At 40.7% G+C, this 27,657-nt stretch overlaps 1 protein-coding gene across 1 annotated transcript in view; it reads left to right on the forward strand.

Moving 5' to 3' along the window:
- Positions 1-27,657, forward strand: part of Myo3b (myosin IIIB) — a 449,152-nt gene that overhangs the window by 165,368 nt on the left and 256,127 nt on the right. Inside the window, exons 11-17 of the mRNA XM_077794873.1 lie at positions 12,518-12,614; positions 13,551-13,667; positions 14,535-14,639; positions 17,922-18,005; positions 18,850-19,052; positions 23,675-23,773; positions 24,106-24,220. Coding sequence (XP_077650999.1) covers positions 12,518-12,614; positions 13,551-13,667; positions 14,535-14,639; positions 17,922-18,005; positions 18,850-19,052; positions 23,675-23,773; positions 24,106-24,220 — 820 coding nt within the window. The remainder of the gene's footprint in view (positions 1-12,517; positions 12,615-13,550; positions 13,668-14,534; positions 14,640-17,921; positions 18,006-18,849; positions 19,053-23,674; positions 23,774-24,105; positions 24,221-27,657) is intronic.

Here is a 27,657-nt window from a genome sequence, read left to right on the forward strand (position 1 = left end):
AATGAAATAGCATCAGTCACAAGTTCTAGAAATATTCATATATTCTGCAGAAAACTGTTTACAAATCGAAAAGTCAAACATTGGCAACAGCTAGCCAGAGGCAGAGTTTCAAGGTAACTATATTTTGCTGATTTCCTCCAGCTAACACCAGATTCCATTTTGGATAAATTTTTCCTACTCTTTCCTCTTTTCTCTGCCATTTCTATTTCTGTGGCTTGCCTCTGGATAGAGAAACACAGAACAATTCTTGTGCTTGGTGCCTTTTTGAAGCACTGGGAACTTGTGTTTAAGCCCCGGGGAACTGAAATCCTCTTTCTTCCCTCGCTTTTGTTCCTATACACCAGGAATGGCCCCCTACCACCCACCTTCACAGACACAGCACAACCACCCCAAAGGAAAATGAAATACAATAAAACATAAACCAAGCCCCAAACAAACCTAACACTTAAATACGGTAAGTCAAATCCAGGGTCTCCTCCTTGGCTTCCTGTTCTGAGATCTGCTGCAGAATAGTTTCTAAGACTCCTTTGGAAAGTTAACCAGTGTTGTGTGTTTGGGTGACTTGACCTGACCAGATCTATGTTCGCTTTTTAAAAACTCTTCTCCTTTCACCATAGAGAATTGTATCTCTCTCGTGCTCTCTCGTTTGCTTCCTCTAATTTATCTTTGTTAACTCCCTTTGATGTCCAAAGCCTCATAGGTGGCAGAAGCTTCTCATGGGGTCTTTATAATCTTGAGTTTCAGTCAGTAGTTTGGGTTTCTTTGAACAGTCACTTAAAAAAAATTACAACCTCACAAATAGGCATCAATACCTTAAACAGCCCTTTCCTTAGGAGGTAGAAAAATTAATTAATTCCACAGGAAGCACTATATGTGTAATTGACACTTACCCCGGCCACCTTTCCCACATGGTGACTTCCTTTTAGCAACTGGCAAGGAGTTAGCCAAATAGATGTTTTTATGAGTTCACCAGGAAAAAATGTCAGGCATCATTTAATGTTGATAAATTGATATATTTAAAGTTGTGAGTTTCCAGTAAAGGAGGAAAAACAAAGAATAATTAAGGTAACAGAATAATTAAGGAGAAAACAAAGAATAATTGCTGAGTGAAGCAAATGCCCATTAATTTTTTTTTTTTTTCTGCAAAAAGAGGGCCGTGCAGTAGGAAGATGTAGGAATCAAAACCACTAAGTCTGCCAGGCTTGAATCCCTGCTCACCCACTTCCTGGATAAGTTAATTTTTCTTTTCTGAAGTTTCTTCTATAAAATGGGGATTATTTTAAGGGTTGAATCTTCATGTAAAATGCTTAGAATATTGCTCAGAATAGAGTTAAATGTCAACAAATGTTAGTAGTAGGAGTAGTGCACATGGTCTATTTAATTCTTTTTAACACTAATTACCTCTTGCCCTTAATCCATGAAAAATTCATCTTTTTACCATATAAAATCATGACAATATATAGAACTCAGGTGTATCAAATGTTAAAGATATCAATTTCTATCTCTTATTCAAAATCTAATTTATTCATTTATTCTTTATAGAGACATTTATGTGTGTAGGCCCTGTGCTAAACATGGGTACTACAAAGGGAAATTTGATGCAGTTCCTGATAAAAAGCTAATAGCTGGTGTGTGATATGGATAGGAATCAGATAAGAGCAGCTTACATGAAAAATACCTGGATAAAGAATGCCTGGGGTGCCCCTAGAGCACCTGGGAAAAGACACCTAGCCAACCTGGGATAGGGATGCTTGGGGAAGGCCCCTGGAACCAGGGGAAGATGGTGCTTGCATTGTCCTGGAGAATGAATGGAAGGAAATTGGGGGAGGAGGTTTTTCTGGATTGAGGGGAAAGGATGAGCAAAGGGCAAAGAGCAAAGGAGAGAGAGCTGGAGAGAGGTTGGGCTTGGGGAATTTGGTGAACAATTGGTTGACATCACTGGATCTCAGTGTGGAACAGGTAGAAGGGGGAGCAGGTGGACCTCAGGACCTTGGACCTGTTCCTGAGGCAGGGGAGCCCCTGAAGAGTTCGAGCAAGGTTGTGTTTCAGAAGGGCGTTCTGACAGCAGCGTGCAGCAGGGACCAGGTGACTGGGTGAGCTGGCATGGTGGGTGTAAGTGGCAGAAGGTGTTAAGGTGACAGTATTATCAGGACTTCATGATGATTGGTTAAGGGAGAGTAGGGACTGAGGAAAGTACATCAGAGCCTATCCAAATGGAGCTGCTTTCCTGTCCTCGTTCACACTGCAATCAAATACAAATGGCCCAACACTAAGAGATAAGTCAAAAAGATTGCTCCCTCTCCCTATCCCATCAAAGGCAATGCCTAGTACTTACAGACATTACACACAGCTTCCAGCTCTCTGCCCACTGCAGGATTCCCCAAAGGTTCAAACAACCCTTCCCACGGCCCCTCTGCCAGAGTGAGTTAGATTTTGAGAAGGGATCCAGTGGAGTGAAACCTACAGCCCCATGGAAGGCTGCTCCCCCAAAGGCAAAGAAGGTCCTGACCACTTTTTGCACTTTCTCTAGGGGAGAGAAAAGCCTATAACTACAGGGAAGAAGGCAGGTTTAAAGGATGGGGAAGACTGCACAGGGGAAGGAAAAGGATCTTATGTAGACGGAGACACTGAGACAGAAGAGAGGAGATAACAGAGGAAGCAAGAGGGAGTGGATCAAGGGTCCAAGAGGAAGGTTGGTTGGCCTTAGAGAGAAAAACCTGTAAGTTGGGAACAATGAATAAAGGTTAGATAAAAAATTCTCGGAAAATTTGAGGAGATAAAGGAGATACTATGAGAAAGCTCAAGTTGTAAGGTCTTTATCTTTCCCAAACATGAAGCAAGGTGATCTCAGAATTGGGAGTGGGCTTTGGATTCCAGAAAGGTGTTAAACCTTTGAAATAGACATTATGAGGAATATAATAAAGAGTTCATTAATGATAGAGATAACGATTGCTCAGAGGTATAGAAACACAGGTGTGGTTGTGTGTGCTTGTAATCCTAACAGCTCAGGGAGCTCAGCAGGAGAATTGCAAGTTTGAGGCCAGCCTGGACAACTTAGTGAGACCCTGTCTCAGAATTAAAAAAAAATAAATCTAGAGGTGTAAACTCTGGTAAAGTGCCCCTAGGTTCAATCCCTAGTACTGAAAGAAAACAAGAACCAATGTGGAAGGCAATTGAATAGCATTCCAGTATAGTGAAGTTATCAGTGTTTAAGATGATGCATGCAGGACAGTATCGGACACTAGAAACTCTAAGAAAATGTACCATCGCCAACACCACCATTCCCCTCTGTCATCTGGGGTGACTTTTAGCAACAAGGAACAGGAATAGAGAAAGGGGTACTGCCTACATCCCGCAGGGGCGGTGGAATCGGGATCCCTCTGCAAGGTGTGGGCTGGCAACAAAAAGACCACACAGACATGGAAGTATTTTTTTCACAAAACGGGGGTGGTGGGTGGTGTGGTGAGATGGCTCTGTGACCTTGAGCTTCCTCATAGTATTTCCTTTATTTCCTCAAATTTTGTGAGTATTTTTTTTAATCTAACTTTTATGCATCTTTCCCAACTTACAGGTTTTTTCTCTCTAAGGCCAACCAACCTTCCTCTTGGACCCTTGATCCACTCCCTCTTGCTTCCTCTGTTATCTCCTCTCTTCTGTCTCAGTGTCTCCTTCTACATAAGATCTTTTTCCTTCCCCTGTGCAGTCTTCCCCATCCTGCTATCATGCTAGAAGGCAAGAGAGCAAAGATAAAGCATACACCGGGAATCCCTTTATTTATACGGAAATTAACAAAGAATTCTTAATAGAATGTTATTCACCAAATTAGGAAGGGAATGGGCTGGTCTAGCCCCAGTGGGTAATGCGTAGGTCCAGAGCCATGAAAAAGCAGACTTCTTTGTCAAGCAGAGGTGGAGGCCACCTGCATCATGCAGCCCACAGCATGCAATGCCAGACCAATACCCCCTTGGCTCAAGGCTGAGAGAGAATGCTTAGCATGGCTTATGGGTGGTCACCCACAAAGGGGATTGTGTGGTCTTCTCCAGGGTGGAGCTTGGCTTCAATGGACCTGATGGGTGGACAAAAGAAAGGCAGTCAAGCTGTTGTGGGGCAGGTCACTTAGAAAACACATCAAGTGCCAGTTTTGTCCACATTGAAGAGTCTTTATTTAGCCAGCCTGGGGGAGACTACTCCCTGCAGGACGCATAACTATCTCTGCAAGGAACAGCCCTGAGCCTTGAGCATTTTAGGATATTTAAAGGCAAATCTGCAAAAACCACATCCGGGTTGACATAGCTGCAAGCAAGCAGATACAGAAGCTAAAAAATCTGTTAGCAGAACAACTCAGTCAACTACATCTTGGGTCCGAGCAGGTGCTAGACCACCATCCAGCAGGTGGTCTGTGGGGGCGAGAATCTACTTCAAAGACATATAGGTCACCAAGACCACCATATCCTGGGATGAGTACATTTTATGGGGTACAAAGTACAGAAGACAATATATATATTTTTTTAATTTAGCGGAAAACAGCTTTCATTTTGTTTTCTCAGAAGTGGGTCCCCCAGCTGTCTCTTCACGGGAACAGTAACAGAAATATTAAGGTGGAGACTAGAACAGTTGAGATGGAGTCCCTACTGCCATACCTGCTTGCTTGTATGGCCATACATGCTTGCTCATGTAGCCATAGTGACTCTATTCTTGCTACTTCAGCAAGGAGGGAACTATTACAAGTGATCAGGAAGTTTTACCACAGCAATTGCTATTTTGTGTTGCCAAGTATGCTATGCTTGGTAACTATTAATGGGTACAGAGGTGTGGCTTTCCCATGGGAGAAGCATTTCTTACATGATATGGAGTCTCAGGGTAAAATGGAGTCTGTTTTGGTAACTACTCATATAGTCTGGCCCATAACAAAGCAAGGTTAGCAAACAATCCTTGTGGTCTCTAGAAGAACTTCGAAGAAGGCGAAGACAGGCTTATTGACTTTGAGGCCGAGCCCTGTCCTGGTACTTATGATTACCATGGAGACAAAGAGCCAAATCAGAGGTGGACGGTGAGAAATGGGAGAGTAGAACTGAGATCTTGGAAACTTTTGAGAGATACTTAGGAACTCGGCAAAGATGAATTTATAGACAGCTTCAGTATAGAAGAAATAAAAGTTTTTCAGGTGTTGACAAGTTGAGGAACCCTGAGATCAGAATGTGAGAAGAATGAACAAAGCTATTGGTGGGAGATGAGAAAACCAAGGGTTGGAGCAGGGGAGGGGTAGAGAAGGGAAACTTGGGGCCAGGTGCCAAAGAGGATGACCTCAGAGGGTGATGGGAACGTTTTAAAAGGGAGAGACTGGATAGGGAGGACAGTGGTAGGCAGCCAGAGCAGGAAATGTATGCCCCCTCAGTGAGCAAATGGGAGATAGTGCTAGACAGAAGCCAGATGGGAGATGGTGCTGGACAGTGTGGCCAATGAAATGCCATGAAATGGCACTCAAGAATACTCCAGACAGGGCTTGGAATCATGGGGAGTTTGAGCATGATACAGTAGAAGGTGCACCATGCCTGAAGGAAGGAGGGCTTGTCCTAAGGCCCCAGCTCACCTCTTCTCTGTCTAGGCTTTTCTGAGTATAGCAGCTTTTTGGAAAATCTGGCTGAGATTCATTCCTGTTTCACTACATGTGTATTATAGGTGTGTGTGTGTGTGTGTGTGTGTGTGTGTGTGTGTGTGTGTGACTCTATCTATGTAGCTCTATAGAGGCACCTATGGAAAAGTGATATTTGGCCATTCTCTGATGCTGATGATGGTATATGCATAACCCCACTGGAATTTAAATTTTTCTGGTAAATTTCATTTATTTGGTTTAGGTACAAGAAAGCAGTTATGGATCCAAGGCTTACTCTCTTCAAGGAGGTTAAAAAGCTTTAAAATTCTGTGAACAATACTTGGAGGTTACCTTGTTACTTAATCTGTTAGAGATGCTTTTAAACAATTTGGTCATTTCCTTGATGTCAGTTCCTATTTCCTTGACCTTCAAAAGGACTTCTTCCCCAAACTAGTTTTGCAAAACCCTGAATTCATTAATATTACCTGCTATATCATCTAACCATTAAAGTTTAGAGAAGCCGACTTGGAAACATGCATTTTATCATTTCATAAGAGTTCTTGAGAGAAGAGAAACCACTCTGTGGAATATGAATGGAGGCAGGGAAGGCCTGATTGGTTGTCATGACCATGAACTCAGCTGTGAGTCTCAGTAAAATGACAAGCATGTCATGCCCCTGCAGGTGACTTGGGGCTTGCTGGGACTGCAAATATTAAACCCTCAAATGCCAAGGGTCTACTGTAAGAATTACTTGGTAGAAGAATTGGTGCTTTTTTTTTTTTCCCCTGCTCTGTTTAATGGATTTTTGGTTCTGCCCTTGTAATTTGCCTGAGGCTGATTAAAACAATGACTTCAGTTATTTCTTTTCAACCTGCAGCAGTGACCTTTAAAAACAGATTTCTGACTGCTTACTTGCTGAGCTTTCCCCAATCAGTCTTGCTCACTCACTTGCGTCTACCTGCAAATGTGTGCACATGCACAGGGACACCCATGCATACATACACAAACATGCTATATTCTGTATGCTGAGGGTTACTGGGTTCCCATGTACATGAATGACTCCCAGATGATCGCTTCACGATGTGCTGAAGTTCAACACATAGGAAGTTAAAGATCCTCCTGTTGCCCCAACAGAGAAGAAATAAGTCTGTATCCTGATATGATTAGGATCTGCTCTTGCCGTCTTTAACTGAGAGAATTAATTGATATTTAATTTTCTTCTTGTCACTGACTTTTGCTTCCTAGAGAAGGTGGGTATATTATCAAATCCTGTTTAATATAATTGATGATAAAATGCTGATTTATCATAATTCTGGCTACAAATGTGCTTAGATGAAAAATGGTGTTACTATAATGATTTCTATTTTTATATCTCTGTATTATAATGTTTGAGAGATATGATCTTAAGTTTGGGGTTAAGATATAGCTATTGTAGTTAAAGATATCAGGGTGGTATTTCTGTCCATAGTTGACTGTCAGTAGCATAGTTACATGTAGATGGTCTGTCATTGTCATTTTCTTCCTAGGTCCACAAATAATTTGGAAGAAGTATTCAACATCACTTACTGGGGTAGCAACTTTCCTCTATGCTCATTTTTGGTGTTCTCCTTCTGTATGCTGGGATTACAGGGTTAAGGGAATGGTCCCTGGGCTCTGTCCATGGCCATGAGCCTTTGTCTTAGAATCTTGAGGGCTATCCCCACTGAGCCCGAACCTTCTTCCTCGTTTCCTCTCTTCTTTATGCCCCTTTTTGCTCCAGCCTCCATAGAGGTTACTTCTTCTGTATCTGTCATGTGGTGGGAGTATTAGTCATTGTATTAGTCAGCTTTCCTCACTGTGACCAAAATATTTCACTGAGTGGTTTGAAGGAGGGAAGGCTGATTTTGACTTAGGGTTTCAGAGGTTTTAGTTCATGTTCAGCCAGCTCCACTGCTCTGGGATGAGGCAGAGCATCATGGCGGAAGTGTGTGGTGGAGGAAATGCTCAGCTCATGGCAGCCAGGAAGTCGGGAGTTGGGGGGCAGGGGAGAGCAAAGGTCCAGAGAGAAGACAAACCCTTCCAGAGCACCCTTCTTCCTCTAACTAGGTCCCTGCCCCTAGTCCATTCAGCCATCCATGAATTAATCCACGGATGAGGTCAGAGCCCCCATGATTCCTTCACTTCCCCACAGGACCACCTCTGGACACGTGAGACTTGGGGACATTTCAGATCCAAACCATAACGGTCATTCTCCAGTCCTTCCAGTTCCACCTTTGGATGGAGGGGAGGGCTCTGAACCTGATTTGGAGCTTAGGCAGAGGTGACCTTCATGATCCTGCCACAGAGTGACTGCCTAAAAGACCACAGTGCGAAGAACAACTTCTCACTAGCATATGGCTTAGGTTGGAAGAATTTGTTTCCTTCCCCTTGTTGAGTAATGATTTAGAGCACTTCCTCCGTTGCTTTCTCCTCCATCATTGTTGGGGAAGGAGAATACCATGTCCTGTCTGCCCTGTGTGGAACTCTTGCAGCCCTGTTTGTTCCTGCCTATAAGGGCATCTCCACATAGGTGGCAGACAGGGAGAAGCTAAGGGGTAAGGAGTCACTTGGGAGCAAAATCATTTATAGGACCAGCAGCTGGAAAAAAATACTGCTGGGCCCTCTGATGGGTTGTTGGAGACATTCACATAGTATTGGTTTAACCATAGTGCAGGTGTAGAGATTGATCAATAGGGAAAGCTGCTGCACTTCAGGAATTCATTGCATGGAGTAGCTCCTCCAGTATTTGAACTAGTATGCTGCCCTCCAAAGCTCCTTTCCCACACATGGGCTGGGTCAAAGGCATTTTAGGAAAGACCCCCATCTCCTATGCCTGCTGTTATCTTAAGGGAACTCCAACTCTGGCTCTTTCTTCCCATTCTGTTCTTGCTCTCCACTCACTTCTTTGGATTTGATGTTTCATACTCACTTAGGCCATGGACTCAGACACCAGTTCCCCTTTTACTTGAGTCCTGAAACCTAAGTCAACCCCACTTTATACCCTGACCCGCCACTATTACAACAAACCCAAACTCCAGGTAACAGTCCAAGCCAGAGCTTACCCCCTAAGCTTCGACCCCCAAACTCCATTTATTCTAGAAGCTGGGATTGACAGTCAGTAGGACCTCATAAACACAAGTAGGAAAAGGCTATTGCCTGGAAATTGAAAATAACTTCGGAGCCATTAAAACTATAATGCCTTACCATATACTCTTGATTTAACAGAATGTCTTTTGATATTTATTTATCCATTTGTATATCCCTCTACATTTCTCCAAACTTTGAAATATTTAATCTAAGTATTTTTTTTTTTGTTGGTGCTCTATAATTTTTGCAATTTAAAGGAATTTCAGCAAAAGTCAGCAATAGATGCTATTCTCAAATAAGGCACTAGGTGGCGCATGTGAATTTTAAGGAAGATTTAAGTTTGTAGTTACCAGTGACAATACTAATGCAGGAAAAATTTTAAAATCTTTCAACTAAAAATAGAGAAATATAAGCAACATAACAGCTTTATAAATATATGTAAAGTACAAGATAAGGTTTTCCAAAAGAGATAAAAATTGGAATCAATAATGTTTTTTTCTTTTCTGTAGACCCTCCAAATCATAGAAGAAGGAAGAAAATTAAAGCTGGCAACAATTTTAGTGGGGACATCAGTTGTTGGTAAAGGCAGATAGGGATATATCTATATAGCTATATATATCTTTATATTTTATATGTATGTGTTCATATAGAGATAGATGAATTTTTTTTTTTCTGGTTGGAAAAGTAGTTGTCTGTCAGTCTGAAAATATCTTGCATCCTATATCAGTGTCTAGATTACCAGCTTCAACTTGGGGAACAAATAAGACTGAAGAATTTAACTTCCCATAAGCAGGGAAAGAGATCACACACTACTAAATCTGTGGGTAAAATATTTTAAATGCTATCTTTTATTTATAAAATATCATTGAGGAAGATTTTGGTGAGCATTGAGCTCAGATTTACAAAAAAGCATCTGCATGATTCTTGTAGTTATATTTGGCAGACAGACATAAAGATTGCTGTGGCACACAAATAATCTGCTATGGGCCTCAAGGAGACCAATTTTGATCATGGTGATATTGGATTGTGTATGTTCACACTGAAAATCAACTTTCTACTAGAGTATTTTTATCTGCAAGATTTCAGATGAGATTTTGTTAGTGCTTCCACTTTAGTTGGCTATAAAAATATCTTTCAACATGAAGCCTGACCTTCCTGCATGCAGTTCAGGCTGCCTTTAAGTACAGGTCAGTAGTGATGGGAGTGTTTTCCAAAACCCAGGGGTGTTTTCCAATGGTTCAGTGATATTTTGAATTTTGATTTCCTTTCTCAATCTGCCTGTTACTGTTTACCTCTGAGCAACCTGAGATGGCTGCTTCTTTATATTCCATCCAGGGTATTTATTTGCTCTTAGTGGAGAGATACATTAAGAGTGCCTACTCCATCTTGACTGGAACCAGATCTGTGGGCAATCTTTAAATTCCTATTTTTTTGGTCAAATTATATGCAAAATAAACTCTAACTTATTTCATATTTCTTAGCTTATTTCATATAATTATAAGATAAGAATTTATGAAGGAGATTAGCTAGCTGAATTTAATTTAATGCAAATTTAATCACTTCATTAATAAATATTGCATTATTTTGCTTTATGATGAAATTTATGCAAAAAAAGAACTCAAATTTATGTGGAGGAGAGTTTGGACAGAAATGTGCACTCTCCTGTTGTCCTGTTTAGCAAAATGGCTAGCTAGCTAGCAGCAGGAAGCAGCTCTGAATAATAGTGAAAATCTGTATTTAAAACCAATTTCGTTTCTCTTTATGTCACCAATATGCAAGGACATAGATCAATAAATTGTTCTGTTGATAATTTGAAAAATGCTTAGGTTATAAATTTGGTTTTATTAAACAAAATTGTCATTCTAATTTGTACCTTATATGAATTAGCAGTAAAAACGGTTCTAATAATAGAAGTGACTAATAGCATGATTCAAATATGCCTTCTTTAAATGTATCAGTAATGGGGATTGGAAATTAAGATTTAATTTAAGAGGCTAGAAAAGAAAAAATTCAATGTTCTATTTGCCCATTTTTATTGTGTTATAAGCCCAAGAGTCAATATGTAGAACTGATGAGTCTGCTTCTTCCTTTTTATTTTTTCCACCTACTTTTGTGAAATGCATGTAGCCAAGGGTGAGGTATATGTTCCCATTCCATGATTTCCATGTGGCACTTACAGTGAAACAAAGCCAGCTTCTGGGATCTGGCTAGATAAGATCATGTCCAAGGGTGACATCTTCTTATGCTGTGATGATGATGGGCATGAAAGTTGGTTGGAAAGAACCCGGCCATGATCCTTCTCTACTGGTGGGACATGGAAGTTATTTTACATGTAATTTTGCTTAATTAATGGTGTTCTGAGTAATGTGTGGAGTTATGCAAATTTATTCCATATTTTTGACAAGGATGTAAGAATAGGACTTGGTGCATTTTTTCAGCCTTTGTGCATCTTTTATATCCATGACTGGCTGTAACTGTTTTTACAGGAGAGAGAGAGAGAGAGAGAGAGAGAGAGAGAGAGAGAGAGAGAGAGAGAAGAGAAGAGAAACAAGTCATTAAGGGATTTGCTGAATATCCCACACTCGATTACTCTCAAGCCTGAGACTAGGACCCAGAGTTCTTAACCTCTAGGCCAGTGCTCCCCCCAACACCACATGGAGTAGTGATAAGTTTATGAAGGGAATTATGGGAAGGCCCAATTTAACACTGAATTAATTTTAAACCCTGAAAAACTATATTTTGATATGCCAGAGGCAATTGTTATTTATTACCAACCAAGTTTTTTAAATGCATGATGAACAATGGCCCCAAGAGAAAAATCCCAACATATACACAAAAGGACATATTTAAGGAACAAAACAAAACATATTTTGTTTCTGGTAGGAAACAAAACAAAACAAACAAAAAAACCTGGAATCAGCCTAAATATCGACTAATATAGGACTAGGTAAATGAGTTGGTATATATTTATATGATTAATGTGACTGACTAGGTAGATAGTTTTAAAAATCATCATGTTAAGTGAAAACAAGCCTGCAGAATGAAATCCACAATATGATATCATTTTTATAATGGAATAACAGAACCTATATATTACTCATGAGTACATATATAAATTTTACCAATATTTAGAAATAGACTGGGAAGATGTCTACCAAACAGTGGCCACCTCACTGCAATGGGACAAAGGTCATAAAGGGGTCTCAAATAAGCGAATAAGATAAAATGTAAACTGATCAATTCTTTGGTTTTTACTGTATTCTCAGAAGTTTGCTTTAGAAATATCTAAGTTGGGGGTGGTGGTGGCAGAACAGATGAAGGGACCTGGAAGGAAGGGAAGACTTATGATTGTACCCCAGTGAAACTCGATGCCTGAAATGAAAACAGGATGCAGAATGCCATTCGTGAAATTCCTTCCTATTAGCATCTCAGGATTTTCCATGACTTGGCTCTTTTTCTATGAAATATTGCACATGGGTTGATAGTGATCTTACCACACCAACCAGGAAAGGCATGTAGGAGTGGTTTATTCCTGGAAGTGCTGTGGTTAGATTTTAAGGAAAGTAAATATATGTGATGGGCGGCCATTTGGTAATGCTCCCCACTTAGCAGGAGCGAGACCCAGCTTAGGTGCTCACCTCCCACTGGTAGCTCCACCGGGAGAGCCTGGGCATCTGCACTTGGCTTGCATTTACTCTCTCCATCTCTGAAGTCTCTTCACGTGTCATGTGACAACATTGGGAACGAGCCATCCTCATTAAAACCTTCTGCTATGTTATTTACTGCCTGAATGCCAATACTCTCTTGATACATTTCTAGGCATGAGAGGATGCATACCAGGGGACCCTATCATGTGCAGGATGCTGAAAAATACTGCCTCGAGGATGATTTGGTCAATCTCGAGGTCCTGGATGAGGTACTGAATATTTAGTAGACAGTTCTCATTGGAAGTGTTTGTTGTATGTGAATGGTTTGACCTTTCTGTCGTAGACCATGTTCTTCTAAGGTCATTTGACAATTTAATTGTATAGCCATGGGGTGAAATTCAGGGAGCATTCGGTTGCTGTGACTATGTTCCTGTTTGTTTTCATTTAGAGCCCCTATAGTGATGAAGAGAAAGAATTTAGATTTTTCCTATAAAGCCCATTATATGATAGGGCTAAATGATGGATTCTATCCCTGAAATTATTTTCTGCCTAATAAAAAATGGCAATTAACCCTCAAGATAGTTGTTTGTTCTTCATTAAGAGGCGCTTCATTTAGGGAAATAGTGAAGTTAATATAGCTCACATTCTAAAGCTGAATACTGTGATAATCCTCATTTAAAATATGCACATTTAATAGAGCCATTAATTGTGCTGGACCTGCTTCTGCTGAGTCTAACTCTTGGGAGATTTAATTTCAACGACTGAATCACTAATGCATAATGTCAAAGTGTTCAATTCCATATTCCTACCACCTAGATTTTAAGTGCAATGCTTTGAGAAATGAAATTACTATTTTGTCTGTACTTTACCATAGGAGTAGCCTAACTAAATTCTAAGTAGAACATTTTGATTGGGTAAGACAAGTTTTTTTCCCAATAACAAATAAAATTTTTGTTGACTATTTCAATATCCTTTAACAAGTCCTAATTTTTTTCAGTATATCCCTATTTTTCTTCTTTGAAGACAAATATCTGTGCCATTTTAGTGACTTGAGATCAGTAGGATCATTGTATAATTTCAGTGAACTACTTCAATCTTTTAGAGAATAATATTCTTATAGGAATAAATTCGTTGTTATTTTTAGAATCTCTGGCTTGGTTGAATATAATGTCTACTGCTCTCAATACCTCTTTTTCGTTTCTCAGGAAACAATTATTCATCACTTGCAGAAGCGTTATGCAGACTCACTGATTTACACATATGTTGGAGATATTCTAATTGCCTTAAACCCCTTCCAGAATCTAAGCATCTACTCTCCACAGGTAAGGAATACTTTGAGAGCATGTGTTAGTCAGTTTTTTTTTTTTTTTCTGCTGTGACTAGAAGACCCACCAGAGCAATTGTAAAGGAGAAGATGTTTATTTGAGGGCTCACATTTTTTAGAGGTCTTGTTCCATAGACAGCAGGCTCCATTCCTTAGGGCTCAAGGTGAGACCAAATATGATGGCGGAAGAGTGTAGTGGAGGGAAACAACTCATATGATGATCAGAGAGCAGAGAGAGAAAGAGACTCTACTTGCCAGATACAAATATATGCCCCAAAGGCATACCCCTGGGACTCACTTTCTCTAGCCACATCCTACTGGTTTTCAGTTACCACTCAGTTAATCCATCAGGGGATTAATTTATTTATTCTATCAATTGGTCAATCAATCAAATTAATAATAAATAAAAATCACACAAGCAAATGGAAAGAAAGATGATGTGGTAATAAAATCAAGCCACCCTAGAGGTATATATACTCCAAACTGCAAATAATAATGCAACATACTAGAAAGGTATGGAGGGTAACTTTTTAAAGCAAGCTACAACAATAGCTAACAATTATCAAGTGCTTGTGACATGCCAGGCACTGGGTTGTGATCATTTCCCACAACTCTGTGACATAGGTGCTATTAGTAAGCCTGTCTGGCAGATGAGGAGACTTAGCACAAAGAAGTTAATGCCCTGGCATAGGCTCCCAAGAGCTGGAATTTGAACTCGGACCTGCAGACTGCAGAGCCTTCCTGAGACAGCAAGTTCCTACTTAAGTAATACAATCTTGGTTTCCTGGGCAGCAGATGGTGAAAGCATTAGATGGTCCACTGGACCCTTAGAAGTTTCCTTTAAATTAGTTACCGTTTTCTTCAGTTTTCCAGGCTCTATCACGGGGTGAAGCGCATCTCAAATCCCCCCCACATATTTGCATCAGCAGATGCTGCTTACCAGTGCTTGGTTACTTTCAGCAAAGACCAGGTAGGGACCCACCTTTCTTTCCTACCAGGTACGCTTCAGCTCCTGAGTCTTCCCGGAACCTTTCCCTTCTGCTGCAGGAAATGGGAAATGAAATCGCAGCTCAGGGCAGATGCAACACTGATAAGGCCACAATAGCAGGAGAAAGCAGAGCCCACTTGGAGAAATGTGAAGCATTCACACCAAGAGCACTCACCTCTCATAATAAGTAATAAAGTTTCTAATACAAATACTATATTTCACCACATAATCATTGAAGATTTATGCCAAGGTGTGTGTGTGTGTGTGTGTGTGTGTGTTATGTATGTGTGTTTTTCAAAAAGTTAGGATACAACCATTATGTGATTCTTTTTTTTAAAAAAAATTATGCCAGTATTACTCTAAATATAATTTATTATTAAACTGTCTTTCGTTTAAGATTAGGATGCACAGAATACTTGCAAATATACATTAAAATGGAATAGTCCAAATGGGTCATTTTTTCATGACAGTTTAATGAACATTTTTTTGTGTCTGGAAACAAAAGTTAACATTAATTGTTATTGATTTGTGCATTACAGTTGAAATATTACACTTGAGAAAATTTACTACAGCATTGCAGAATATAAACTTAGAAAATTTAATTATCTGTGTCTGAAGATTCTGCACCGCTATCACTGGTTAATCTGATACCTCAGCTTTGATATTGTTCATATAAGATGTGTTTACTGTGAGTACTGCAGTGCTCTAAACCAACCACACAAGTTGAAAGTCACCTTTCAGAAATATACTGACAATGTGCATGCACTGCCCCGAGAATCCCAGGCTTCAGGCTCGCAGTGCATGAGAAGACAAACATGCACCCATACACCACTGGTGAACACATTGCTCTCTTTACCTTTTAAACAACATGAGAAATAGAATTGTACCTCATGATGATTATGGAATGAAAGGTTCTAAAGCAGTTTTTTTTTTTTTTTTTTTTTTTTTTTTTGTACCAGGGATTGAGTTCAGGGGCATTCAAGCACTGAGCCACATCCCCAGCCCTATTTTGTAATTTATTTAGAGACAGGGTCTCACTGAGTTGCTTAGCTCCTCACCATTGCTGAGCCTGGCTTTGAACTCAAGATCCTCCTGCCTCAGCCTCCTGAACCATTGGGATTACAGGCACGTACCACCCATAAAACAGTTTTTAGACTGAAAAAATAGGTGCAACAGTTATGTGGTAGTGATGATCATGTGGTGAAAAATGGTATAGTGAGAACATGATTACATGACAACCATAATAATAGTATGTAGAAGGGCATAAATGAAATTCCTTCCTGTTCAGGTCTCAGAATTTTCATGACTTGGACCTTTTCACATGACATTTTGCACTTGGTTTGCCAGTGATCTTGCATCACACTGTTTAGCTGCTGAGAAATTGTGATGGGCTGGGCTAAGACTGAATGAGCTTTAAACTCAATGCCAGTTCACCACAGATTTTACTCACCCTTTAACCCTCCAGACTTCCCATTCATCGTAGTGATACATCCTACATTTGACCACTCCTTTACTCTCAACAGGTGTATTTTCTTTATTCTGTGTGAGATGTGATCTAATTTGGAGTGCAGATTTTATGAGAAAAATCACCATGTGTATATTTCCTAAGACCTGCAAAATCCGAACTTGGGGTTGTTGAGAAATAAATAAAATTACAACAACACAGGTTATAAAATGGAATGCATGGATTCACTGTAGGTTAGAAACTTGGTTTCTCCAGGTTCTTACTGCTCTCAGAGATTTGTGAAATGCCCATAGACTTGATGGAGAGGAAGTAAATGGAATGAGATAATGTAGTTTTCAAGTTAAGAAAAGTTATGCCCACTATTCTGTCTTTTTTTTCTTTTTTCCTGACACCAAATGTGTGTTTTCCAAACTAATCAGTTTTCCAGTTCTCTGATATCAACTGGGCATCCTACAATTCAATTCAATTCAATTCAATTCAGTTCTGACATTATCTGGATTTAGACTCTACAAGTTAAGGGCTCAATCTAACAAAACTGCCCTGATTCAGAAGCCAGCCACAAATGGAGTAAGTAGCCAGGCATCTTACAGTTCTACCAAACCAAATGCAAATTCAGGGGTCACCAGGACCCCCCTCAGGTTTGCTGATTCACTAGAACAATTCACAAGATTCAGGAAAATACTTAAGTTTACTGCTATATTATAAAGGGTACGACCTAGTACCAGACACATGGGAGAGATGCAGAGGGCAAGCTACCGGGGAGGCGCATCTGTTCTGGACAGCCCTCCCTATACTCCATGTGTTCACCATCTTAGAAGCTCATTGAAATCGTTGTTCAAGAGTCTTCATAACTCAATTTCCAACCTCGTTCCCCTTCCCGGAGTTTGGGAGGTAGGGCTGATGGTTCCCACCCTCTAATCACCTGCTTGGTCTTTCTGGTGACCAGTCCCCTCTAGAAGCAGCCTAGGTCCCTCACCTTGAACCACTTCATTAGTAAACTGAGGTGTGATTCAAAGGAGCTCCTTGTGAATAACAAAAATGCTCCTATCATTCCGGCCACTCAAGAGATTCCAAGGGTTTACGCCAGAAACCAGGGATGAAACCCAAACTTTTTATTATGCCACAGCCACTCATTTCCTTTATGCATGAAGAGTTCCTAGAAATGAATTATAAAAAGGTCAACAATGCAATAAAAAATAGGCAAAGGATATGGATAGGTTGTATAAGAAAAATACAAATGACCTTAAGCATATGGAGAGATGCCCAACATTAACTCTAATAAAAGAAATGCAGATTAAAATTGCACTGAGATTTCATTTTTTAACCTATCAGGATGGCAAAGATCCAATCTACTGTGTTAGTGAGGCTGTAGGAGGGCAGGCATTTTGATACATTGGTACAGTCCTTAAGAAAGCAATTTGGCAGTATCTATCAAATTTATAACGAATAACCCCACTTCTCAGCATTTATTCTGTAGATGAACCTGCATATAAATATAATGACCTGTGTATAGCATTAGTCATTGAAACATTGTTTGTAATGACAGAAGGAAAAAAAAAAACCCTCAAGTATATCAAGAAACAGATTAACGTATGTCTGTACATTGAAATGACAAGTAGCTGTGCCCAAGGTTGAAGAAGCTCTCCATGTACTGAAATGGAAAGATTTGTAGGATAGATTTATTGCTTGGTGAAAAATCGAAGTATACAACAGAGGATGTAATATGAAGACCACGGCTGAATGTACAAGTTGTTTCATGGCCCTGAATTCTTCTCTCTATACTCCATTTCCCATGTCAGTGCATTGTCATCAGTGGAGAAAGTGGCTCAGGGAAGACGGAAAGCGCCCACCTGATTGTTCAGCATCTGACTTTCTTGGGAAAGGTATTGACTGACCTGATTTGTGTATCATGGCTAGGAGTTCCTGCAGAGCAGCTGCCTGTTTCATAAGTGATGGTAGTACTGCTTTTTATTAGGGGTTACCTAAAAACATTCCATCTTTGTTACATTTGCCTCTTGGGAGCTCATCCTCTTAAGATGTCAGCATGCCAACCTTGTTTCACATTGGGAGGAAAATAATGAGAGTGCGAACTCGCCAGATTATTGGCCATTAATTTTTCATGTTTTCAGTGTAATAGAAACATGGAGCTATTAAATTGTAAAAGTGATTAAACACTATGAACAGATCAGGGAGAGCTGCTACGGGAATGGGAGGGATGGAAAATGAACATCTTTGGCAAAAGTTAAGGGAAATGAACGTTTAAGTTTGGTGAAGTGGACATTGAAGAAACAATTGCAGAATTAGCCTAGTGGTTGCTGATACTCAGAATTAATGTGTTATATAACTAAAGAATTTCAGGAATTTCAGGAATATATATATATATATTTAGTAGAAGAGGCTAAGTGAAGACTATAATGAATGACTGAGAAAAATTATGGCATATATCTATTTAAAGTTCTGTTTAAACTGTTTTGCATTTTACCTATCAAAGATTTTAAATGAGATACAGCAAGATTTAAAAGCTGCTGTCCTCACCTAGCCTAATCTGATTCATACCCACCTGGTGAGTTGCTCATTGGAGAAAGTGATGCAGGCAGTTGTTGCTAATCCCCCCAAATAGTGCTCTTTGGAAATAGTGTGAACTTTAGCAGCAAGAGAGGGCCCCCAGCAACTTTGCTGGAGTAATGTTTCTGAAGGCTTCTCTTGACTGTCCTCTGTCTGGCCCAGGCCAATAATCAGACCTTGCGAGAAAAAATTCTACAAGTCAACTCCCTGGTGGAAGCCTTTGGGAATGCATGCACGGCCATCAATGACAACTCAAGCCGTTTTGGAAAATATCTGGAAATGATGTTTACACCAACTGGAGCTGTGATGGGGGCAAGAATCTCTGAATATCTCCTTGAGAAATCCAGAGTTATAAAACAGGCAACGTGAGTGCACTACTTATCACTGTTTTCATTCTGCCATATAAATTTGGAGGCTTTGGGATTTTGTGTGTGTGTGTGTGTGTGTGTGTGTGTGTGTGTGTGCACATGTGTGCTGGGGATTGAACCCAGGGGCACTGTACCACTGAACTGCATCCCCAGCTCCTTTTTCTTTTTCCCCCCTCCCTTCCCTTCCTCCCTCCCTCCCTCCCTCCCTCCCTCCCTCCCTCCCTTCCTTCCTTCCTTCCTTCCTTCCTTCCTTCCTTCCTTCCTTCCTTCCTTCCTTCCTTCCTTCCTTCCTTCCCCTCCCTCCCTCCCTTCCCTCTCTCCCTCCTTCCTTCTTTTCCCTCCCCTCCCTCCACTCCCTCCCTCCCTTCTCTGTCTTTCTTTCTTTTGAGACAGGGTCTCACTAAGTTGCTGAGAGCTCCAGTTGCTGAGGTCAGCCTTAGATTTGTGATTCTCAGGCCTCAGCCACTTGAGTTGTTGGGATTATAGGATTACAGTGTGAGCCATAGTGCCCAGTAGCTTTGAGAATTTTAATGGTTCCATCTTCATCCTTGCTCTTTCCCATTTCCCAGCCTCCACAAGAGCAAGGAATTAATTGTTTAAGTAAAGGATCAGTGGTAATTTTTGACCAAAAATATACGAAGGGGCACAATACAAAGGGTTGGCGTTAAAGTGCTTTTGGAATAGGTGTACTTGCTTTTCCTAAGCTGGCTGTATCAGTAGAATTTAAGAGTATTGCAGACACTTTTAAAATTCATTAGATCTGGGCTGGAGATGTGGCTCAATGGTAGAGAGCTTGCCTTGCATGTGTGAGGTCCTGTGTTTAATTCTTGACACCACAAACATAATTTAAAAAAATCATTAGATCCCTTAAAGTTGAATTTGTCTATTTAAAAAAAAAAGCAGAGGATATTCCATATGTTCATTTTTTTCCTCTCCATGAGAGAAAAATATTCACAATTATTATGTCTTAATAAAAACAGTATTAATAGGTAATCGTAATTAGGGGCTGCGGTTATGGCTCAGTGGCAGAGGGCTTGCCGAGCATGTGTGAGCAACTGGGTTCAATTATTAGCATTGCATATAAAGAAATAAAATAAAAGTTCATTGACAACTAAAAAACATTTTAAAAAATGGGTAATTGTAATGGATAGCATGGGCTTTGTTCTGGGTTCAAATGCTAGTCCTGATACTGTGAGATCTTGGGCAAATCACAACCCTTTCTGTGCCTAATCTGTCAAATGAAGTTGCTATTACTGCCAACCTTAGGGTTTGCTGGGAGGATTAATGAGTTCATTTATATAAATTACTTTAAAGAATGTCTGATATGGTACATGCTCTCAGAGTGTTAGCCACTCTTGCCATTATTATCACTGCAGGACACCAGAGTTCCTCAGGAGTATAGCTTCATCTGGACATAGACATACACTATTGAATGCCTGCTGTATACCAGTGCTGTGTTCTTTCCTGGGGCTGTAAGAGTCAACAAGACAGACAAGATTGCTGAATTTATAGAGCTTGAAGTACTTAGAAGAGATGGGCAGATCTTGGTTCTTAAACAAATAAATGCAAATGTAGAGCAAATGTGATAATTGCCAGAAAGCAATGTAAGGTTCTGGGAAAGTGAAACAGGAGAAAGGAAGAACACATCAGCTAGTCCTGGAGGAAAGAAGAGCTCCCCATACCAGACATTGAATATGAGATCTGAGGATCACTAGGAGTTAGCCAACAAGGTGGGGATGGGAGCAGGAATCTAGAGAGTGGCAAAGATGAGACTGAGAGCAGTTTGTGCAGGGCTTTGGAGGCAGGCTGAGGACTTTGAACCTTTTTTGAAAACCACTCTTAGGCTGTGGAACATTTCCAAGAAGGGACTCACAAAACCCAACTTGCATCTTGAAATGCTAACGCTAGTTTCAATGAATCAATGGAGATGAGAGAAGGCTTGTGCTGAAGAGTCAGGGCTGTTGCTAAATCTACATAGAGAATGTCAGCCTGGATGAGGTGTAGAGAGAGGGACCTTCCCAGGGCTGCTAGGCAAGAAGAACCCACAGGCCTGGGTTTAGCCTAAGAACCCAAGCACAGGGGTGGGGGTGGGGTGGGGGTGGGGTGGGGGTGGGGTGGGGGGGTGCAGTGCTGGAGCACTTATCTGGCCTGGGCGGAGCCTGAGTAAATCCCTGGCACCATGGAAGACCAAAGCAAAACCTCAAGCGTCTTCCTCTACCATGCTCTTAGTTTCCTCACACAATGGAGGCTGGCGTGCACATTATTAAACAAGTGAACAGGAAATGGAGTGAGAAGCATTTATGTTTCTCTGTGGCTTCTTGATTTATTTTTATAAGGTTCCCTGCTTCTTTCTTTGTCCCCAAATTAGAATGATTTTAACCTGTAGGGAGCTACCTCTGACAGGATGGAGATTATCTTGTTCTGTGTTCACATGTAAAGTGCTCTTTTACAAAGCTAATGTGTGGAGTGTTCCTCTCACACCTGCATGGATTTCTGGGGAGTGTGGCTCCTCACTCTCCTCACCTGCAGCAAGGGCTTAATAATGCCAACTCCACAAGGCTCTTAGGAGAATTGAATGAGGTGAAGAGAAGGAAGAGCCTTACAAGTCCTGTTCATCCATGGTGGTTCTTATCACTTGTGGGCACTCTGTAGGATTCCCCTTCCTGGTCCCCGGGTTGCTGAGTGTAGTCTTATAGTCAGTTCTGGAAAATGGGCATTTACTGGTAACTCTCCAGAGGCTGGCAAAGAGTAAGATGGTGGCTGCCCCATGGGCTGGGCCACTCATAACTACAATGAACACAGCTTGACTGCTGATCCCCCATGGACAGGGACTCTGAGCAGAAAATAAGCCTTAGCTGAGATTAGGCACTAAGATCTCATGGTATTTACAATGGTGGCAAGACCTAGCCAATCCTGATAGATAAAGGGATGGAGATCAAACCGAATTAATGCTAGGGATGGATTTTGAGGGGAAACTTGAAAGAATTGAGAATCAGAGGTGTTTGCTAAACAACTGTAGGAAAATATAATCAAGATGGGTCAGCCAAAGCCTTCACATTTAATGGAAGGTTAAGGAACAAGTGGTATTTGTGCCAGGTGTACCTCCTCCAGACCCAGTGCAGCCCCCATCCCTCCATGCTCAAGGTAGAAACCAGGAGGCAGACCCCAGCTCCCATCCTCATTCCATCTATTAGGCTGTTCTTTTGGTTGTTTCTCCAAAGCATGTATTTAAGCCCACCCTCTCCATCACCTCTGCCATTCCTCTATCTAGGCCACATTGCTTTCTCACCTGGACCTCCCAATGCGTCTCTCTATATGCATTGTGGTTTCTTACAATCTAGTCCCATGCTGTGGCTGGACAGTACTTTCACTACGGATCTGTTCACGTCACGTACTTCTAGTGCCTCCCAAGTCCCTGTGTGGGCTGGTGCTGCCTGCCTGTCCACTCCTTCTCACTGGCACCCTTTTCAACCTTCATGGGTGTTGTGCTCAGAGCCCTTGTGTATGTGTTGCTCCCTGTTTAGAAGCCTTCTTTCCCCTTCTCTTTGTAGCTCCTTCCAGCCCCTCTCCAGACATTAGGGCTTCACGTTACCATGGTTTCCTCAGATAGGCCCTCCCCTGACTTGACACAGGTCATCCCTTTTCCCAGCACTCAACTCAGCCCCCTGCTCATTTCTTCCAAAGCCCTCATCTGGTGGGCATTTCTATTTGTTTCATCTAACCCATCTCTAGAAGGAATGCTCCAAAAGGCCATGAAGCTTCTTAGTCCTGTGTCCCTGACACCCCACAGCACGGTACCTGCCTTGATCAGTACTCAATACATTTATTAGTTGAATAGAAGCCTTTTTATTATGTGTCCATATCCCATAACATCATATCGTATACCTTAAATATACACAATACAATTTATTTTAAAAGATAAAGATTGATTTTTAAAATTATTGAGTGAACAAATGAGTGAGGAACGGCAGATAGGGACATCTGGGATACAGAGCAGTGATAAGAACATTTCTCCCATCATAAACTGACTCCAGCTCCCAGGCTGTGCACATATCTAAAAAGGCCCTGACCAAAGTGGCCTAAAAGGGGTAGACAGCAGAAGACCAGAGAGACTGAGGAATGACATTTCCAGTCGTACCTGAGAGTACACCAACTTGGGAGCCTGCAGACCTCAGTTCTGGGACTAATCCTTCTCTGTAGGACCTGCAAGGGACTTCCTGCCCGAGGTTCCAGGAAAGGAGGAGTTTGACTGATCTAAGTTGAACCTCACTGTCTCTGAAACAACAGGGGTTACTAACAGAAGGCATGTGACAGATGAATAGGTGTGGGGCTAGAAGTGAAAGAACTCTAAATATGTGTAACCTGAGCACCTACCTGTTCCCTTCTGTAAAACCTCCCTCTGCTCATAGTAAAGTGTGTTTAAATATGTAACATTGTGAGGATTACAGTATGAATCCTAACTCTATTACTATTCAGCAATTGGAGTGAAGTATATTTAATTAGCTAAGAATGAAAAATTACCATAGAATATTTTGCAACGAGAGAAAAATGATATAAATGACTTAGGATGGGGAATCCCAGAATATGGTATTAATAAAGTCTCTTTCTCTTTGTTTTAGGGGAGAGAAAAATTTTCACATATTTTACTATATTTATGCTGGTCTTTATCACCAAAAGAAACTTTCTGAGTTCAAACTTCCTGAGGAAAAACCTCCTAGGTAAGTATCAGGGATTTGGCTTGTTAATTTTGCATGAATGTACAATTAGCAACTGACAAATTCAGAAGTAAATGGATCTTCTTTCCTAACTGGAAACTCACAGCCTTTTTAACTTAAATACATAGGAGGAAGTGGCCATTTGCATTTTCTAGAATATTCAAAAGCTCAACTGCAGCCATTTTACTCAGCCTTGTACACCATTATTCCCCCACAGTGTTAGATGGTAAAGGAAATGATTTCCAAAGGAGCCAAAGTGGCACTTGTCCTGGAACCTGAGGTACCATTTTCCAAGTCAGTGCTCATGGTGTTTGGCCATATTCCATTTCATTTAGGTACATAGCTGATGAAACTGGAAGAGTCATGTATGACATAATTTCCAAGGAGTCTTACAGAAGCCAGTTTGAAGCAATTCAGCATTGTTTCAGGATTATTGGATTCTCTGAAAAGGTAAGTGATTGTCAGGAGAGAAACTCAAGTGTTACTATTCTTCAGTGACCATGAGTGAAGACATGGACGTTCTAGCTTGGGGCAGGATACTTTCCACATGCCACAGTGGTCATCTGAGAAGGTCTTGCTACTCCAAGTGTGGTCTGAGGAGCCAAACTGTCATCTCCTGAGAACTTATTCAAAATGCAGACTCTTGGGTCCATCCAAGAATGACTGAATCAGAATCTGCATTGTAGCAAGACACCCAGTGGACATAAAGAAGAGAAGCAGGATCATGTATCTATGAATTCTTATCACTATCATCAATTCACAATAGCTGAATAACAAGCACCAAGGCAAGAGTGTCCCTTTTTGAGTTGGAGTCATTCACCATGAAAGTGAATTGTGTCTAGAGTATAGGCATGCACCCATTACACCCAAGCTACAGAATTATTTTGATGAAGCGACTCTTTGTGCATGGAGACAAATTAATTAAAACCCTTTTAACTTTTTTGCTGTCATTTCCCTCTCCACGGCACACAGCTGTACATTTTTAACTAGAGTTTTAAGTATTGCACTACTCTTATCACACAGATAAAGGTTGTCTCTATTAAATACATGCTAGGAGTGATAGACAATATTTATAACCGTAGGCTCAAATATTATTCAGAGATACATTATGTCATAGCATCAATTTTGCAAAACATATAGTTTCTTTTGCTTTTCTAACAAAGGGAGTAAATGACTAGAAGGTAGGTAAGAGTGTTACATCTTAAGGAAATAGGTTACAAAACATTCCAGTCACCTTGGGACAGCCACTCGGAATAGATTGCTTCTATAATCCAGTGAGTTTGGCTAGCCCTTCCCTCCTCCCCAGCATGGTTGATTTTAGTCATAATAATACCTTTCTTTTTTCCATCCAGCTGCTAATTTTCTCTGTTGGCCTCCCACTGACTTTAAACTGACAGACAGTGGAAAATCCCAAAGGTCAGATAAAAATAGAAATATATTTCCCTTGGCTCCTTAGAGGAGAGCAATTAAACAGGTTTCAACATTGTTAAAGGAGCTTTATGTTATTAATTTAAAGAGCTGGTTTTTATCCAATAAGCATCACCAGAACACTCAAAGTGGAGTGGAGATGACAGCAGAGTCATTTCAAGTCACCTGGGTCATTCCAAAGTGTTTGGGGGCATATGTCCTTAAAAGCTACAGGAGCCATAGCAAAGTCAGCCCCTAAGGTTGATAGTATTTTACTCCTAGGGAATATACAGATGATTATAGAATGCTATGAAGAGACTGGCCCCAGCTCTAATAGAATGCATACAATAATGCTATTATAATAATCCTTTAAATACCCCTGATAATAATCAAACAGACGATGTTTTAAGGTAACAAAATTAAAAACAGAAGAAATTAAGTATATGTCCTTGAAGTAAGCCATCCCTAGCCCCTGTGTAAAGAAAAGTCCAGTAGAAATGAATCAATGAATGAATGTATAAATAAATATGAAAAGAATTTTAAAATATGTGAAAATTCTTAATTTGTGCCTGGTCTACACTGTTAAATGAATAACTGGAGTGTGATGGCATGTCTCTGTATCTTTCCCATGTTCAATATTAATTCATACTTGAAATAAACTAAATTATGTCAGTTAGTAACTGTGGAAATTTGAAGAAGAGGCTGGATCTTCTCTACCTGACATTAGATTTTGTGTTTATGTTTGTGCAGGCAACCTGTTTTGTTGGATTAACTCAGTTCACTTTGTGTTTATAAACTTACAGTAATGTGACTAAATTCAGAAAGATTCAGTTCAATGAAGTCAGGCAGCAGATGCCAAATGGCTGATGTAACAGAACTTTCTCTGAAGTTTTTTTGGCAGACATTTCTAGGCAGAACTTAAGTGAACTGGTCAATTCAATAAAAATTATGTTTCCTGTCCTTCTTGGAAGGTCATTAGTCCCCTGCAGAAATCCCTGAAGTTTTTCTCAAACCCTTAACAGCAAAATTATGAATAGCAAACCTTGGTGTGGACTCAGGAAGATGAATTTTAATTCTGGGACACTGGCCAAAAGTATTGCAAGGAACACTTGACTATGAGTTTATTGTAAAGAAACTTCTCTGGTGGAAGGAACTGTGTACTAATGATGATGGTGTCTTGCAAGGGTCTCAAGGGATTATTCCTAAAACCCTATCGTGAATACCAGTGCTTTCCAACTTTTACGTCTAGAGCCAAACCATACTGTTTTATGTTTAATATTATGCTTGTTTTGCTGGTATGGGAATTATCATAACATATTAAACACATGGAGTTTTAAAATATGTTTATATTTAATACCACATGAAAACTTTTGGGGCTGATGGACTAGGTGATGGTCAAGGTTAGATACATCCTGCTGATCCCTGGATGCAGAGGGTTAAGGAGAAGTCTTTGAGTTCAGAGCAGAATTTCTTCCCTTTATTCAAAATAGATACAAATCCAAAGAGTATTGATGAAGAGAGATTGAAGGGCTTTATGTTAAAATATAACTTGGGGGTCTTGAGATGGCCAATGTCTTAACTTAGACAATAGGGTACCATTGACTTTTAAGATGCCCACTTGTGAACCTCTGCCTAGGAGATGAGTAAGGTGCTGATAGAGCTTGTAGGGAGATGGCCCTGCAATGGTCCTAAGGCAGGGCTTGGTGCAGAACTGGTGAAAAACTAAAGGATTTATAGAAAAGAAAGAAGGCAAAGGAAGACTGATAGGAGGAATAAATTCCTAAGGAGGCACAGGAGGACAATTGCCTGAGAAGCCTGGGAGCCAGGTTGAGGGAGAGTCCAGTAAATCAGCGCTAGGTTCTTCTCAACTTTCAGCCTGGCCTCAGCTCTTTCCGGGGAATGCTTACATCAGTAAAGAAATGCCTTCTGAGAAAAAGGGAGAGGCAGCAGAGACCGTGCATCCACAGTGGGGCCTTGACTGAGGACACTGTCCCCACTTTGGCCAGCTGATTGATGGAGAGGCTGAGTTCACACTCATCCACAGTCCAGGAAGATGACCCAACTGGAGGACTTCTTAGTCTTCCTGATAACATTGCTTGTTCTCAGTGAAGTCATTTCATTTTTTTTTTCATATAGAAAGTTGGAACCTGATGGGAAATAAAAGAGAGAGCAGCGAGATAGAGACAGAAAAGACAGAGGTTCCAGAAAAAAGTGACATAGTTGGAGATGAGGCAAGAGAAAATGACATGAGAGAGGTGCAAAGGCTTCCCCAGGATGTCTGTGAGCAGAAATGAAGAGAACTCTGAACAAAGAGTGTGGGGGAAGGTGAAGTCATTTCACAGATGGACATACAACAGAATGAGCTTGCCATGACTGTATATGGGTGATGTTTGACGCAGATACAGTGGTGGATGTAGGTTCCTAGGTCATAAAGGAAGCATTGATTAATCCGCATGTAGGGCTAAAGGAGCCAAGAAGGG

The sequence above is a fragment of the Urocitellus parryii genome, chromosome 1 (genome assembly GCF_045843805.1).
Source record: "Urocitellus parryii isolate mUroPar1 chromosome 1, mUroPar1.hap1, whole genome shotgun sequence".
NCBI classification, from domain to species: Eukaryota; Metazoa; Chordata; class Mammalia; order Rodentia; family Sciuridae; genus Urocitellus; species Urocitellus parryii.